Source organism: Caloenas nicobarica, chromosome 3 (genome assembly GCF_036013445.1).
Source record: "Caloenas nicobarica isolate bCalNic1 chromosome 3, bCalNic1.hap1, whole genome shotgun sequence".
NCBI lineage: Eukaryota > Metazoa > Chordata > Aves > Columbiformes > Columbidae > Caloenas > Caloenas nicobarica.
In genome coordinates this window covers 105,419,433-105,437,428 of record NC_088247.1, presented here as the reverse complement: position 1 = coordinate 105,437,428, position 17,996 = coordinate 105,419,433, and the positions used below count along the sequence as shown (strand labels likewise).

General features: G+C 43.6%; 1 protein-coding gene across 1 annotated transcript; it reads right to left on the bottom strand.

Moving 5' to 3' along the window:
* Positions 1-5,930: 5,930 nt before the first annotated feature.
* EPCAM (epithelial cell adhesion molecule) lies at positions 5,931-12,191 on the bottom strand. Its single transcript, XM_065632202.1, has 9 exons — positions 12,050-12,191; positions 11,493-11,600; positions 10,290-10,530; positions 9,838-9,903; positions 8,576-8,639; positions 8,084-8,185; positions 7,731-7,925; positions 7,370-7,411; positions 5,931-6,697 (listed from the first exon to the last, which is right to left on the bottom strand). The coding sequence occupies exons 1-9, from the start codon at positions 12,114-12,116 to the stop codon at positions 6,656-6,658; spliced, it is 927 nt and encodes a 308-aa protein (XP_065488274.1). The 5' UTR covers positions 12,117-12,191; the 3' UTR covers positions 5,931-6,655.
* Between the last annotated feature and the right edge of the window lie 5,805 nt (positions 12,192-17,996).

Below are 17,996 nucleotides of genomic sequence, written 5' to 3'. Positions count from 1 at the left end.
TCGCTCTTCCCAGGCAGCACAAGGAGCAACATGACAAGTGGCCAAAAAAATGATGACCTGGCCACCATTGACACACTGGGGTCTCCAGCTCAGGGACAGAAGGGGCACTGTCTGCCCCATGGTGCTTGGAGAGAACCTGAGCCCTGGCTACAGGGTGGTCCCTGCGCCCAAAACACTTGTTTTTGTTTATTTTTCATCATATTTTCCTTGCACTGTCCTATGCATTTTTAAATTTTGTTTTCCCTTCTGATGGAAAGACACAAAGCAATAGAAACAGTATAGGTATGTGGCAGACTACAGTGGGTCCGCGGATTCCCTGGCAGAGGATATGGGAACATAAATTAGCCTCGAAGATATTAAGGCCTACCCGTGAGAAAGATGGAAGTAAAGGAGTATCTGGAGATATTAAGGTGTGCCTGTGAGAAAGAAGGGAGTAAAAGAGTAACATCGACATTAGGAAAATTAGCCAATGATATGTTATTATTGCAGCCTGTAACCAATAGCAAAAAGACACATGAACTGGTAAAGACTATATAAAAAGGCGTTTGTGGCGATAAATGGAGACTACTGTTTGTACTAAAGAACTTGGTCTACGTCGTTTGTCTGTCTGAACAGCGACATAGGTACCTTCTAGCAATCTTTCTTTTAGTGGTTATTAAGAATAATGGGAAACCCCGGGTTCATCAGCTAAATCAAGCTGGGTTTTAATTTTTTTTTTGTCTTGAACCACTATTTTTTTTCCCAGTGAGTTCTGAATCATGATTCTTTTACCCTAATTCCGCTGTCTGCACCTTAGCACCTATGGTCAAAACACATCTTAAAACTGAAGAAATGCCTTAGGATTTATTGTGTAAACGCTTATCCCTCTTTCTGGTTTGTCCACCTTGCTGCTTCGGAATATCCCCTCATCTGTGTCCCATTGCTTTCTCTGTCCTTTCCACCCTACATCACCTCAGCATCTTCCACCTCATCTCTCACCCTTCCTTCTCCTCCCAGCCCACCCCGGCCCCAGCTGTGCTTTTGGGACCTCTTTGACCAGATTCCTCACCTAGCTTCTGTCTTCTTTCCCCTTGGTGAATCAATGTGCTCACCTTTCCTACTTCTTGGTGTCAATAGGTACTTTGCAAAAGGCGCTCAGTAAGGAATACTTCAGGTTTTCACACCAAACCATCGTTTTATCACCAGGGCCACCCCGATCTGAAGGTGTTGCCATGTGCTGGCTGTTCCTCCACAGGGAACGCTTTTGTGTCCCCACCTCTGCCCCATTCCTGCCAGGTGTCACCCTGGGCTGCCTGTCCTCAGCCCAGCCTTCCCCACCCAAACCCCAGTCCCGTACCCCTGAACTAGCATGGCTTTTCCAGAAAGGGCCTTCAAAGCCCTTTTGCAAATGCACTCACTGAAGGACGACAGGCAGTTCTTGTGGAGAGGAGAAAGTCCAGTCTGCCTCCATTTGACTTAGGAAGTAAGAAGCAAAGCATAAGGTCACTAGAGCCTCAACAGCTTTGTAGTTGCTGAAAATCTTCCTCTTATCTCCATAACAGTTGTAAAAATAACATTGCTCTGGCAGTTGGATATATTCTCAGTGTGAATAAGTGTACTTTTCCTAAACTTATTTTCAGAAATGGCTAACCTATCTGCTCTGATACTTCCCTCCTTGCAGCAGTACTCACATAGGAAAATTCAGCCTAAATAATTATAATTTAGCAAATACATAGCCTTCTGCAGGCACTCACAATGTCAGGCAACCTTGCCAAGAGGTGATAATACCAGGTCAACCCAAAATAGAGATGAATAGCTGGCAGTGCCTGTCTTTGAACATAATGGTGACTACAGATAAAGCAGAAGATAAAACAAGAAAAAAAAAGTGTCCTGTACAACCAGCAGGAGAGCAGGTGGGCTCCAGGGACCTCATTACCACCTTCAAAAGAGATAAAATTATGTTTGTAATTGCTGCATGTTGCAGTGCTTCCTTCTCTCTCCCCTGGCCTGGTGACACCTCTTCATGCAGCACTTTGCTCAGGGCAGCTCTGCTGAGCTGCGGGTTCCCATTTACAGGAACCCATCACCTAAACCAGGTGCTAACGCTCTTAGTGTGGTGACCGCAGCCCAGGAAAAACATTTTTATTGTGACACCTCTTGCAGAAAACATCACCGGCTCTATGACCTTTCCTCCGAGTTGCTGCTGTTTTCCCTGCCCTGTCTTTTCCTCTGGGGCAGCTGGACGCACCGGCTGAGCTGCACAGGTCTCACTGAGCAGGGCTTGGTTGCTGCACCATGCTGGGACTAACACAGCACTCCTGCTTTCTCCCTTGCCTACCAGGAGGGATGGGAATGAGAAGGTGGCTGTAATTGTTAAGCACATTGCAGATGGGATGCTAATCCAGATCTTAATTAATTTTGTTGCCTTCCTATGCATAACTAGCATATACAGAAAAGTTGCAATGGCTTTTCAGTTGGGAACATGGATGTCCTTTGACCACTCTAAAGAAAAAAAATCCCTTTTCACCGGAGATTAGTTAATATTCAAGTGTTATCAGTCACAGCTCTAATACTTTTGAGTTGGTGGGGATGTTACCTGAAAATTTTGTGTTAGACTGGTGTGTGTGTGCATGTATAATGCAGCAGAAACTTGAGATTAACAAGATAAGAATATTTAGTTAATGTAAATTCAAAAACAGAAAACGTGGCTGTTAACTTGTAAAGGACTTTTTAACTTTCTTGTAGGTGCTCTTGTCACTCAGATCAATTTGGCACAGCTGTGCTTCCACTTTGCAGGTGCCTGAACGAGTAAGGATTCCGCAGTGCATTTAGAGGTTAGTAGGGAAAAAAACCCACTTCTTACATGTATGAAGTTTTTACATGCTGTAACCTGGTAAGTGTTGCCTCTAACATTACACACCACCTCCTTTTTATCTGCCACCCTCTCCCTTGCATACAGCTGCCATTGCGTGTCACTGCTAAGACAAGGAGGACAGAGATTTTAGGAAAGTTAATAAAACTCGGTGGGGATGGGCCCAACTATCCCCAGCTTACAAGCCACCTCTACAGCCTGCCTGTGTGCCCAGCAATGCACCTTGGTAATACCAGACTGCAGCCTCTCCTGGGAGCTGTGCGAATTCGGAAACTAGCAGTTGTAAAGGTGGAACAGCCGAGCTGCAAGCATTTTTAGTTCCCTAGAATATTTTCCAGCCTACTTCAAGCAGCCTGTAACCCACTGCATGTTATGGCAAAGTCCAGTGGGTGAGGATATAAATAAACACAGTTCGCAAACAATGTTATTTCTCTTACCCAACTTACTATGTTGTTCGGGAGGGTAGGGAGCGTGCCAGTGTCAACAGAGCCTACGTACACAGCACTCCGACCTTTCATTTTGTAGTTTTGGAAACTATGCTTAGGGATTACTTCAGTCTTTGGAAGATAGTTGTATAGACTTTATTGGTCATGCTTTCTCAAATCTGTTATTTGCATATCCTCTTCTAAAAAGTCTCTCATTGTCCTTGCATAAATATTTATTTAATTTTGCTCAGCAGTAATAATAACGAATATAATATGCTACTGTCATAATTCATAAGGAAATAATATATTTGCACTTGCCTATACAAACACTATTTTCCCGATTTGTACATAGGCACCAAGATAAAAATTACTACTAGGGTTTCTTGTACAGTTTGTGTCCATCCCTTCTCTGTAACAAAAGATCTCATTCATATTCAAGTTACTTAATAAATCTTCAGTTTGCCCTTCATATCCTTTATCACAATTGACATTAAAAGAGAGGAAACCTAGTACCACAAATTCGTGTAGAGCTTTAGATTTTAAAAAATGCTCCTTCACTGAAGGAAGTTAATGAGTTAGGCAAATGGAAGCATTCAAACGTTCACCTTGTCAAAAACGAATGCAATGACTAATACTCTTTTATTAAGTTCTGTTGGTTTGTTTCTTTTACAGGAAACTTGCTTTTTAACTTTGCTGAAGGCTTTCAAAGTACTAAAATAGAGAATGCTTAGTACTTTTCTACTTAATACCATATTATTTTTCAAGAGCAAACATTTTAGCCAGCAGTTCAAGGCTGCTACATATACGAGAAGAAACATCACATGCATATGCAAAGACTTGACACTATCTGAAAGTGGCTGCTTTTTTTTTTATTTCAGCACATTAGTCTCTGCTAGCTGTAAAAAACTACAGAACACAATAAAGCTGCAGGATACTGATACACTAGTTTCTCAACTGTTCCCCCCTCATCCTTTTCCATTTCCCAATAAATGCACACTTTTATGCAGATGAAGTGCAGTGTTTGGTAAACAAAGCAGAACAAAAGAAAAGCCAATATAATGGTCAATAAAACTATTTAGAAAAGGAAACTAGGGAAAAACCTATTATGGACCACCATTTTGAGGGCTGAACAGCATCATGTTTTTACCATAGTAACTGAGCTTAGAAACTGATACAGTATTATACTTCAGTTGTGGATTTAAACTGTCTTCTATTTTTGAATTAATTTCTGTTAACTTTGTGAGTTTCTGACCCCTTGGCTAGTTTCAGTCAAATTTGGCAAAGGAGCAGACCATATTAGAGAAAACAATCTTGTGCAAGTATCTATAATATGAAAGGCTCCATTAGAAGAATTAAAAAAAAAAAAGTATCTGTCGCCTTCTACTGTGCGAAAAATAGGGAGAAAATAATTTTTAAACAAACTAATTGGGACAAGGCCCAGGCCACAGAGCAGTCACATACCAGCCAGTCAAGTCAGCACATGTGTAACACCAGCCCAGCCACTGCACATGACATCTTGTTCTGTTCAGGCCAAAAACAAGGTATGAAATGGGGAGGAAACAATAGCATTATTATCTTGAGAAGAAAGAAATGCCAAGGATACTACCTTGCAGACATTTAAGAAACTCTAGAATATGGAGAGTGAAGAATTGGGGAAGAGAATAATTCATGTGACTTGGCATAAGACAAACTTACTGAAAACTAGGCTTTGTTTGTCTAACAGCTTACAGAATTGTATGAAATTCAGCATTCCTCAGCAGACTGCCTGCAGACCTGGAGAGAAAGGGAGTGGTATATAATGGCAGCAGGAGAGACCACCCTACAGAAGTTGTCACTGAAGGAGCTGCAAAGCACTCCCTACTTCAGGATTTTTGTGCTTATCAGGTGCAGCAAATTGACAGAACACATCAGTGTGCATGTCTCTGCTGCCCAAAACATACTGCAGACACAGAAGTTAGCTAAGGCCTGGGGGTTGCAGCAGCTCAGTGCACACACCCAAGTTCAGAGCACCAGATGTTGAAACACCCAAGGGAAGTCATTGTTCACATTTTGATGTCTCACACAGTAACACATACACCCCAATAGGGTGGTAGCTGATGTGTATTTCATTTTATGAGCACAGCATATAGAATATCCTCTCAGTAGTTTACCCTACTTTTCCTTTTTTAGGGAGAGATGGTCAAAACAAACACCACATCTGTAATAAGATTTGTTATTCAGTTCATTATTTCTTTGGCAACAGGAGTTACAGCATTTCCTTCATAAATGATATATGCTGGGCAGACTATACATATTTACTTGCTAGCCAATATACATTACAGATTACTGACTGCCAAAGCAAGCTCTTTTATCAAAGATAGGCTGTGTGATTTTGGTCAGCCTCCGTAACACTAAACACAGCAGAAACAGACTCCAGCTGTGCAATAACTTCGCAACAAATAGCTGTGCAAACCCTGGCAATGGTGTAACAGCTCTTCTCCAGCTCCACCATCTGATGCCACATCTACCCACTCACCAACCCTGCACCAGAGATGTTCAACTAGAGGCTTGTTTTATTATAAATACTTACATAGCATCTGAAAGAACAGTCGATGCATTCCTGAAATCGCTACATTCAGAACATGTTTATTTTTTGTACAAACAATCCATATTTTATCATTTTTACCCCTGTTGCACATTAAAAACAGAAAATTGGATAAAGCATCCTTTTCACAGCTTCAAGAAAAAAAAAATTACACTATTGAGATAGTAGATGGGTAATACAAACTTTGGTAATTGGAATTCTAGAATATTTTCACCTGTGCTAAGGTTGCTTGCTTTAAGGAAATATTACACTGCCGAACTTGTAAGCACGATAACTTAGCCAATCATCATTTAAACATGGAAGAATGAGAAGCCTGTTTCAAAGTTTTATTAATTCAAGTCATAAAAAACTTACAGTAACTTCAAATATGTACAGTCAGCAATAAAAACATGTTCAGTTATACAGAAGACCGTCTCGTTACACGTCTACAAAAATCACTATTTTCAATAAAACTCCCACAAGGGTAAAACAACAATTTAAGTATGTATTCTCCAGAACTCTAGTAACAGCAGTTGGTAACCCATTTCATCATCATTTAAAAAAAATAAAATAAAAAAAAAAAATCAAGGAGCAATAGTTAAGTTTTACTTCAGTAAGATGGGGCATTTAAGATTCAACTCTCAACAAGTAGTAAAAGTAGTAGCATGGTTACCAGTCTTGGCTGTTAAGAGTTTTAACAATCATTAATGTGAGCAAAACTGCCTTCCATTCAGGAGAAATAAAGAGTTAAGATCCATGCCTCAAATGTTTCTGTTGTTTCTTGTTTGAATCTTGCTGTGTCTTGATCTGATTTAATTATGCGTTCAGTCCTCTATTCATTTCATTCATTTCCTTTACCTGGACAGGAGAAGGCAGAGGGGGATCAACATTTGTACTTCTTCTCAACATGAGACCCAGAAGTCAATAGTACTTAACAGCCCAGATTTTCATGAGCAAAGGGATTTGATGTAACACTAATAAGAATCAAACATGCCAAGATCACTGTAACATTTCAACTTAAAAAAAAAAAATCAAAAAACACACACAAGCATTCTTTGGGGTGTGTGCAGGGAGCAGACTTTACTATTTACCTACAACACCCCTTGGATTTCTTTACAAAAGGCTCTACACTAGGTGTGAAGCACCATGCTCCAGTAGCATTTGCAACTATTCCATTGGAAAGTAGCTCTTCAATAGAAACTGCAGCCTTCTGTCTTCATGACAGAACAAGACTATCAGTATCTCCTGTGGACTGCATAGCCCTTGCTATAGATTTGTAAAAATAGTACTTGCTGTCAGCACCACGCCCACCCCCGGGAAATGCGGCAGGTCACAGGTTTCCTTTGAAACTAGGGCAGAGCAAACAGGGTGAAGGATATGAAAACTAGTTACAGAATTTGAATATTCTGTCTACTTGAACACATCTGAAGCACCCAAAGCAAGCTTTCTGACAAACTACAGCAAACTTGGGAATTTCTGGGTTCTGGAAAATCCTCCCCACACATACAACCATAAATATAAATTAATTACCTCTGCTTTCACGTACTTCCCTTTCCTCCGCCTTGTAAGGACCTGTAAAACAAGGACAGAATAATTGTGAAGCTTGATTTAAGTCTTGACTTACATGTAACTTTACCTGGTTGTGATTTTAAAACTGCAAACTCAGAGCTTTCACTTCCCCATCCTTACAAAGTGAAGCACACAAGAGATTATCACTCTCAACTACTTTAAACCAGGAGCCAAGACAGGTACTTTCTTCACCTCAATTAGTTTTTCCTAATACTTTAGTTTACAGAGGGAGACTGTTTCTATCAGAGTCAAATTACCCTAGTATGTTATTTCCCAAATTATACTGTTACCCATTCTGCTCGACAGCTTTGTTAGAACTTACCAGAACAACAATTGCAGCAACTATTGCTATTATTACTACTACAATGACAGCAATGAGGCCAGGAGTCAGAGACTTCATGGAAAACTCTGGTGGTATTTCATCAACATAGTAAACCGCTGTCTTCTCAAAACTCAGCATTTCATTATCAACATTGACACGGAGTTGGTTATTATGAAAGACGGAGTCACCTTTTACCTGAGGATAGAAAAAAAAGAGACTTGCTAGTTCACATTGTAGTAGAGATTCATCCAGGCACTGCCATAATTCATCTTGCTTTAGCCAGTACCCAGTAAGACTATGGAATGCAAAATACACATCTAGTCTTTGGCAGGCTTTACCCATGAGACACTTACATCCTTTTCAAAGTAGTAGGCCACATCAGCTATATCCACATCTCCAAAAGACTTCTCTGAGGAATTTTGCTTCAAATCAATTGTAATGTAAGGTTTCTCATACTGCAAAAAAAATAGAGTATGTTATTAAGAGGAGGCTAGTTTAAATTCAACCAGCAAATACACAGCAAAATATTATGTTCCAACTTGTGAACTCCATCCTGAATCAAGTTTATGGTACTTGTTCTCAAGCCAACTGTTTGCAATACGATTCAAGTTCCATTTTCTTAGTCAGGTAAAGTAAAAATTCATCTATGGACTGAGGAGAGCAACATGTAATTTCTCAGTATTTTAGTTCAGATACAGCTGTTTGCTAGCTGCTTAATAATTGTCACCATTTTGAGAGCTTCTAATAAGAGTCATGCTGTACCGCCTTAGACCAACAAGAGTTTTCAAAGTTATTCACAAGGAAATAAAATTCTAATACGTTACTAAAAATTACATGTCTCTTACCAGAACATTAGCTATATAGCGTCTATCCAGCATATAACGCTTAGAAATTGTGTCCTTGAAGAATCTGCAAGAATATTAAAGCCATAGCTGTTACAATAGTACTATTTTACAAATCTATTTTCAGGGGCAGGGAAGACTAAAATTTTTTTTCATGCAGTCTCTCTGTTGTGAGTTGACCCCAGCTGGCAGCTAAACCCCCACCTGGATTCTCACTCGTTTCCCCCTAGAAGGATTGGGAAGAGAACCAGAAGGGCAAAACCAAGAAAACAAACAAACATACACAAACAAACAAAAACCACACAACAACCCTCATGGGTCATGATAAAGACAGTCTAATAAGTGAAAGGGTTGGGGAATTTAAAAAAATTCCAAGTGATGCACAAGCAATCAGTCACCATTAGCAGATCAGTGCCCAGCCAATCTCTGAACAATGGCTACTTGGGAAAAACTCACCCCCCCAGTTTTATTGCTGCATATCACATTATATAATATGGGACATCTCTTTAGTCAGTTCAGGTCTGCTGTGTCCCCTTCCAACTTCTTGCCCACTCCCAACCTACTCAGTGGGTGAGACACTGAGAAGGCCTCTGAACTGTAAACAGTGCTCAGCAACAAACACCACTGGTGACTCATCAACACTGTTCTGGTCACCCATCTAAAACACGGCACCATACCGACCAAACCCAGTACCCTCTCAGTATTAAGTTATACTAGAGCTCTGCTCATTCCTAACATACATTACTGCAGTGTTAAAGAGAAGAGTCTGAGCAGTTTTGAGAGCTCGGGAAAGGAATTAGAGAGTAGCAGCTTTTCCACCAGTGAGTGTGTGTGGGAATCTAATAGCTACAAGCACATTTTTCTTGCTGTATGACTTCTGACAGAGAAAAGTAAGATTTTAATTAAAAAAAATAGCTAAACTGTTGTTTTCCTCCTGCTGCTTCTACGCAGTCCCTCTGCCACCTTTGTCAAGTTTATTTTTTGGGCAGTTTCACCTTATTGCCTTCCATTTCCTTCAGTATATTAACTTGATTTTAAAAAGTGGCATTTAATTTTAGATAGAAGAAAATCTCATTAGCAGTTAATTTATTTCAAATAAAAATTAAAAGCAATTCCATGAAGGATCTGTAGTTCACTTCTAAAATGTCTTACAAATGAGTTGACAGGTTTGACAATGCTTTTAAATGCTTTGCTGTTTAGAAGTACACGATGCCTAGTACTGTATATAGACATTGTCATGACATCCTATTATCATCGTCACTTACGTCTTTAAAGATTCAGCATTCAGAGGAGCCTTGCTCTCAGCATGTTTCATTTCAATTATGATCCACCTGAAGTAATATGCAAGTACAATAAATATTCTTAAAGTACATATAACAATGCATACTAAAAAATTAACCACAGGGAAAACCAAAACAGAGCAGTGAGATTTAAAAAAACCCACAAAACAAAACCCCCAAACAAAAAACACAACCAACAAAAAACCCCAAACAAAACACCACCAAAAAACAAACCACAACAACAAAAACACCTTCCAAAACCCTTCAATGTCTTCTTGTTACTGAAGAAAAAAAAAAGGAAGTAAACAAGCACTTATTGCTCCATCTTCATTCTTCATTCACCCTCAACGCATCATTCATACGTATAAATCCTCTAGAACGCAGAACCTAATACAGGAACGCTTTCATGTCACAGCACGACCTGTTGAAAGACTTACATTGTTCTGACTAATTGACTGCACTTCAAGTCTGCATCATGTTTGTCAGTTCTTCTAACACCAGCTGTATTCACACACCAGCAGGTGGTTCCATTGCACTGCTTTGCCTTGAAGACACCAGTATTTTCACACTCAGGATCATAAAGGCCATCAGTATCTTCAAACGCATCTTTTGGTTTCTCACGACGGCCTGATTTTGAGCTTATCATTTCTGCTTTCATCAACAGGCATTTTGAAGTCACTAAAAATAACCAAAAAGTCACGTTATTCAGCACGTTGAAAACAGAGCTCTTCGTCTGTAAAAACACAAGGCTACATCAGAAGCAACCAGCCATTACGAGGAAGAGCAGGTGCCTAACATGTAGGTGGTGCAGAAAGCCAACCCAACTGGGGTGCATCTCATTCATGTTTATAAATATGTAAAGGGTGAGTGTCAGGAGGATGGAGCCAGGCTCTTCTCGGTGACAACCAACAGTAAGACAAGGGGTAATGGGTTCAAGCTGGAACACAGGAGGTTCCACTTAAATTTGAGAAGAAACTTCTTCACAGTGAGGGTGCCAGAGCACTGGAACAGGCTGCCCAGGGAGGCTGTGGAGTCTCCTTCTCTGGAGACATTCAAAACCCGCCTGGACGCCTTCCTGTGTAACCTCATCTGGGTGTTCCTGCTCCGGCGGGGGATTGGACTGGATGATCTTTTGAGGTCCCTTCCAATCCCTGACATTCTGTGATTTTGTGATCAGCTTCTGAAGGCAAATGCGAAGTCCAGTCACCCTCTATTTCACCCAGCCTATGGATCCTTAGTGGACTGACCCTGAACCAGGAATAAGGTCCTGAGACAAGGCTCTTTCGCCTCTAGATCTGCAAGAAAAGTCATGGTATGCACCTAGAAGGAAGCTAAAAATTAATCTCTGGGAAACCCTTGCCATTATAGACTGAATGTTAAGGCGGACAGGGGAGCCCGCAGCAGTATAGGCATACGCACATCCACACAAGTCACACGGGAGAAACTCTAAACACTTATGTTCCATCGCCAGATGACCTGGAAGGCCAGGAAGGAGCTCACCTTCCGTGCTACCATTATATGCCGGGAACTTACTGGTCACTTTCACACGTTCCCCAGAGTTTAGCTGGCACTCTTCCCCACCGCCTCGTCCCGGAGAGCACACCCGGGCCCAGCGCAGCCGACACGCGTGTTTTACTCACAAGTCTGGCAGTTCACGGACACGCCGGGGGAGCCGATCGAGTCGCACCTGCAGACACCGCTTTCCAGCCGGCAGTTGGTGACGCGCTTGTTCTTCTCGCAGATGCACGCTGCAAGAGAAGCGCGGCCCTGAGCGCCGGCGCCCCGCGGGACGGAGCCGGGCCCCCGGGACACCGCCAGCCGCCGTCCCGCGGGCGGGGAGGAGACAGAGCCGCCCCCCACCGGCGGGAGCCGGCCGGCTGCGAACGCCCGCCCCTCCCTGCAGAACTACTCCCTTCGCCGCTCGCGGGCTTCCACCTCCTCCGGCCGGAGACAAAGGGCCGCGGAGCGCGGGCGCCGCCGCCCCCTCCTCACCTTCCCGCCCGCAGGGCGGCTCCTCCCCGCCCGCCCGCGGCCCCAGCGGCGAGGGGGCGCCATTTTGAGGGGCTGCGCGGAGCGGGGCGCCCAGCGGGGCGGCGCTGCGGGCGTCGGGGGCGAGAGGGACGGCAGCGCGGGGACACAGGGAGGGGGAGCGCGGCTGTGGAGCGGCGCGGGGCGCACGGAGGGTGCGGGCACTCACAGCTGTCCTGGGCGCAGGCGGCGGCGCAGAGCAGCAGCAGGAGCGCAGCCCCGCAGAGCGGCTTCATGGCTCGGGCCGGCGGCGGGGTGCGGAGATACCGGGGAAAAATCCTCAGAGGCGCGGGCAGAGGAGACGGAGCGTTGTGTGCGCGGCGGAGAGCCCGTGTGAGCTGCCCGACAGGTTCCGCAGGTGGTGGTGGCTGCGCCGCGCCCTCCCGGCTCCGGTTACACCTGGGACGCGCAGAGGGCGGCGGCGGCTCCTCCTCCCCGGCTGTGCCCTCCCCCCGCACCTGGGCGAAACTGGCTGGGGCGGGGCGGGTCCTCGCTCCCGTCCCGGCCCAAATATAGCCTCTTCCGCGGGGCTGGGGGCGGGCGGAGGTGAGCGGTGCCCTGAGGTGCGGTCGGTCCCGGGAGAGGGGCTGTGAAACTGCCCCGCCCGCGCTGGAGGGAGGAGGAGGAGGGAGAGGGGGCGTTGTCGTCGTCGTCTGGAGGCCCGGGGGCGGCTGCCCCCGCCGCCGGGAGAAACTGTTAGTCATGAGGGGAAGCTCCCGGGCGTGTTTGCTCTGCGGGGCGGGGAGGCCGGGCTGCGCGGCGACGCGGGGGGCGAGGGGGCAAAGTCGGCTGCGCTCGGCCCGGGGCCTCCCGCTGCCGCCGGTGACCGTCAGAGCGCCGGGGCCGCGGGAAGGGCTCCCCGGGGGCCGGCCCCGAGGGCCCCGCTCTGCCCCTGCGGCCGCTGCGTCCTGCGCCTGCTTTCCCTCAGGAGAGAGCCTGCGGGCTGTTTTCTGTTTTCTCTCCTCTCTGGGGACAAAGGGTCACAGATCAGTGACCCAGCAAGCTGGGACCCGGTAATAAATATTAACGCTTAATAGTTCACTTTTTCGCATCCAGCGGTGCCCTTTGGTCTACTCCATAAGGACTTATCACTTAAATCCTGATAATCCATCAAGTTAACCTGGGGAAAAACAGAACGCCTATCTGTACAGGATAAATTATTCCTTCTGGATCTTTCTGTTGTTGTTCCGTTTTCTAAAGTACGCCCCAGATCACCCCACCTGAGGGCTGCTCTGAAGAGCCGCGCTCTCCGCGCTTCCTTGTTCGCGAAGTGTGGTGTCCGGGGCTTTGTCTCTGCGCGGCAGCTGCGTTCTGGGAACCTGCACAATGGCAGGTAGCGCCCGAGCCCCGCGCGGCTGCCCAGGAGGAAGCGCAGGAGAGCCTGCTGCAGGTTCTAAAATGGCTTTCCCAAGTGTAAAAGCGGTGCCAAGATGGAAGACGAAAGATAGGCACGGTACATTGAAAATACGTTCCGAAGCTTTTTCTGAGTTTATGAATTCAGTTAAAAAAATATGCATAGATCTTTTTGAAAGATGTACTAGTCTCCTAGAAAAACAAGTTATTTTAGTAGAGGAGAAAACCAAAATGACATCCCTCTAAGGCCGTTCCTGCATTTATGAGAAATCAACAGAGTTTCCAAAGACCTGAAACTTCCTCTTACCAATGTTTACATCACTGTACAATAAACACATGTTGCTGCTTTTGTATATGCAGACCTCAGTTAATGAAGCTGTTTAAAATTTTTGCATGTTCTGAAATGCAAATGCAGGTTAGCTGTCTTTGTGGTTTTGTCTCTGTGTGCAGCTGTGTTTGTGTTGTATCTTTGGTTTTGTATTTACTGTTGTCTACGGTGCCCTACTGAAATCAGATGGGTCCAAGTTAACTGGCTGTTCTTTGGGCCGTGACTGCTCCTGGTACAGCCTGAGTTAGGCTTTTGTAGCACTCGTCTTGGTTCTTCTTGCGGTTTTGTGTGGCTTGGTAATACTCTTCTGATACGCTTGTCAAAGACTCAAAATAAGAGCATGATCTTAGCAATGTGAAAGCTTGGGAAGACTTTTAAGTCTCGGGTATGAACTTCTCGCATTGCTGCTGTCAAATGATGGCGTTCCTCCAAAGATGGACAAGCAGGATCAATGGGCTCAGAAATGCCTTCCCTATTGTAAAGCTCATTTTCTATGTAAATGTACTGGTTTGCTCAAGATGAGAAGGGTTACGCTGTTGTTAATCAAATCACCAAGCTGAACTACATAAGCCTTGATAATAAGGAACAGTAAATTTTATGATATACTTTTGCTTTTTTAAAAAAACTATATGTAAATGCAGAAGAACAGAACAGGCTGGGTACATGCTAATCTTCCTTGCTCTCCTGGCCCTTGTTCTGTGTATGTAAACCTCTAGCCTAGTGTTAAAGATCCAAGCCTTAGTCTGCAGTCTTAAAACCTCACTGTGGTTACTGCTGGAAGTAGCACTGCTGCTTCAGCCACCTCCAAATACCAGATGGGTCTTTGTTGTCAGTATACAAAAAATACCCATAACCTTTAGTGTCTAAGGGTTGAGTGGTGTTAGAGGATCTGTGTGGACACAAGTCTGTTACCGTGTGTTTTGGGTTTTTACTGTGACACGTGTTTTCTGTGAACGGTTAGTTATCACCTAGAGAAAGCCGTACCATAACTGTGGTGCAAAGTGCATAATGTTGCTTTTTGTAGTATAGCATTTAATTTGGTTCCAATTTGCAGGAGCTAATAAAGAGCCCATTATCTGTAATTTCCCCAGATTTTCAAATCTGAAGAAATTATTGTTTAAACATTGCTCAGTATTTTAGAAGCAGAGAGTTGCCCTACATGATGTAATTTTCCAGCAAAGCAATGAAAATGAGGGACCATTCACAACAGCGTTAATCTTGCCTTCTTTCCAGGTTATTTTGACGGAAGCTTCTCCATAGAATCAAAGCCAGTGTGGCAAGCATGTGGTTAAAAAGATGAAAGGGCCCAAGTATCACAGTAGCTTTATTACACAGATACCTTGGTGTCTAGAGGGCTGGAAGGCAGTGTCTTTTTTGTACGTTTTGTGGCAATACATAATACTTTGTGCTGGAATACGTGACCTCATTCAATGGCCATTCTATATGAACTTTCCTCAGCTTATGGCTCTAAAGGTAAGGCCTTGCTTATTGGTTATAAACAGGATAATTTTATCAACTGTTGGAGATACCTCCTTTTATCAAATAGCTGAACACTGATAAGGCAGTGCAGTTGTGATTTACACTTATTACAGCATAATTACAGCTCAGACAAATTATAATTTAAATGCTGTGAACACACTACTGGCTCTATCATATAGCAAAATGAAAAAATGTTTTGATCACCAGGCCCTAGAGCATATGTAAACTTGCATTTGGAAAACCCGTGTGTTTTTCAGCTTTTGCTCTGTAATTTATATCTGCTCCAGATTTGTTGCGAGAATAAAATTCAGTTCACTACAGTATGCAAGAGCCACTGGCTTCAGTGGGAGATTTTCTGTTGACTTCAGTGAACTGTGAATCAGATCCGAGGAGGTAAATCCAACTCTTTCAGAAGTCAGTAAGAACTGGTGTGATACTGGGATCTGGCCTAAGTCTTTACAAGGTCATTTCCAGGTCTTCGCTAGAAATTAGGTAAGTGGGCTTTGTGATACTCCCCAGGCACGGAAGAGGGACAAAATCTGCTTTCAGGGAAAGTTGCAAGGATGTGTGAGTCACTCCTGAAGTATCAGGAAACGATGCAAGGTGCGGCTGTGACAGGCACCGTGGTCAGCAGATCGGAGAGATGTGCGGGGGGGAGCATGAACAGCGCCACTGGAGTGTTTTGCAATCTCGCTCTGAGATTCTTCAGAGGCCGCAAACCTGATCGGTTTTGGGTGTACCCTTCTGAAGATAAGTGAAGTCTCGTCCCTAGAAGATAGGCCATGTATTATACCAAATTGCAAAACATAGTCTTACTAGTGTTTTCTCGACAAAATTAATGACTTTTGAAAATTCATTATAACTTTTACTTGGTTAAGGCTGACAAAGTTATAAACAACCAGAAACAGTCCTACACTCAAAAGTGCCAATGGGTTTTTTTGGACCGTAGACATTGCTATATACACTATATTATAGACTTGCTCAGGAACTTTTTATTAGGACAGTTTTAGAATGTTTGTGTTCAACTATTTTTTTTTTTCAGACTGCACCACCTGCATAGAATGAAGTCTTGAAAGGACTGTAGGAAGAGGACAATACTGAGAAATTGTATACAGTATCTCATCCATGGTGTGTTTCTGAAGATTCCGTGCCTTCACAAATATGCTGCTGCTGCTCAAAGAAGTGTAATAAAACTGGTATTTCTCCCTATTTTATTTTTCCTGCAGGTTTGAAAACCACCATAGAACAGGTAAGTGTTGCTATATTGATTTTAAGAATGAGAATATTTGGAGTCACGGAGAACTTGAATGTTTTGGCCATATGGAGCTGGTCAAATATAGAGCCAAAAAGAAAATAGATGAGCAGTCACGTCTCTTTGCTAGACTGAGTGTCTGACTACATCTCATCTGATCACTGTAAAACCAAAACAAAACACTAGTTTATGTGTTTTGCTTATTTTGGCCTGTTTCTAGATTATGCCTTTTTTTTTTTCTTTGAATAAAACCACCTAATAGACCTGTTTGTTTATTTTTCTGAAATTGTCGTGCACACTGGAGACAGAAATTAGTTCAGAGGCAGTGGCAATGCTCATAAAGCTGTCCTCAGCTTCAGAAGCCCACTGCTTAGTTCTCTGTCAGGCTGGAGACCTTTGAAAGTAAGAGTATCTACTAAGAGGAAAAGGGCTGTTGGTTCGGAGGTTTGTAAAACTAGACAGGGTGTAGCCACAGGAGAGAAATGCTCATGCGATTAATGTATGTTCTATTTGCGTCTTTGAGGATTATAGAAACCAACCTGTCTGATATGTTGTGGCATCTTCCCTTCTCCGCCAGGGCTGAGTCTTAACTCCAGTGGGTGGGGTCAGTCACAGGCTTGTCATCCTTGTCTTGTCTTACCTGAAAATGGAGCTCTATGGCTCTTATATCGACAGCATTTGTCAGAACATCTGTTGTCAGCATTCAAAGCTGCTCAAAATGCTCAGCATTGAATGTAAAAAATTTAATAACTCTTCATCCAGATGACTTTGTAGCAGAGAGACAAGTGTTTTAATTCAATACTGTGCCAAATCCCTTCAAACACTCACTGGTTTAGTAGGGTTTAGAAAGGGCTCAGAGGAAAACACAGGATTGCAAATTGTAGGAAGAGCAGCTCCGTTCACACTAGAATTGTTTCAGTTCTGGCATCTAAGATACTTTTCTTTTGCCCTTTTAGCCATTCTTTGTGAAAGAAGATATAGATGGAACTTTGTCAAAACAGCTTGTTAAAAACTGGTTGAGAGGGTCCAAAATAGTTCTTAACATGTTTTATCACAGGACAACATCTCTGCATTGTAGGCAGAAGTGAAGTGGATGGTTATACAGACAGAGAGTTGTCCTGTCTCTCAGTACGGTGTTATCAGAAAGCACATTAAGTACTTTTCTCCCAACCTGAAGGTGTCTGTCATTAAATCTGCTTGTGTCAGACTTGTCCATATGCACGGGTCACTACAAGGCTCGCTAGGGTGTGGATTTACAGTATGGCAGGTAACCCACAGAAACAACCTATGGACACAGCTGTACCCGGCAGTCTGCAGAGGATGTCTGTTCCTCAAGGAAAACAGGGTCAGCGCACACACATGGGCTGTTTCCATGGAGCAGCTCACATCACATGCTGTAAATCCCCACCCTCTCTTGCCTCACGCTGACTTGTGTGTGTAGTCATACCCCAAGCAAAGGTGAATAAATAACACCCATGAGCCGAGCAGGAAAAGCTCATCCTACAGATACCATTTAGTGTAACACAATGGACAGCAGAGAGCAGGGCTGAGAGATCTGGGTGTTCCATAGATCATAGGACACTTTTTTTTTTCCCCCACTGAAATAAGTTGCGTTTGTGTTGTGACTACTTTCCTAGTTCGTGAGTTTCCCTTTTTTTTCAGTTAGCAATAGCTGTTACCAAAGTTCACCTATTTCTCTTTGCA

Coding starts and splice junctions, on each gene's coding strand:
- EPCAM (XM_065632202.1), bottom strand. CDS start 12,116: ATGAAGCCGCTCTGCGGGGCTGCGCTCCTGCTGCTGCTCTGCGCCGCC. Junction 10,531..11,492: donor GTCCGTGAACTGCCAGACTT/GTGAGTAAAACA, acceptor GGTTATTTTTAG/TGACTTCAAAATGCCTGTTG. Junction 7,412..7,730: donor TTGCTGCAATTGTTGTTCTG/GTAAGTTCTAAC, acceptor CTTGTTTTACAG/GTCCTTACAAGGCGGAGGAA.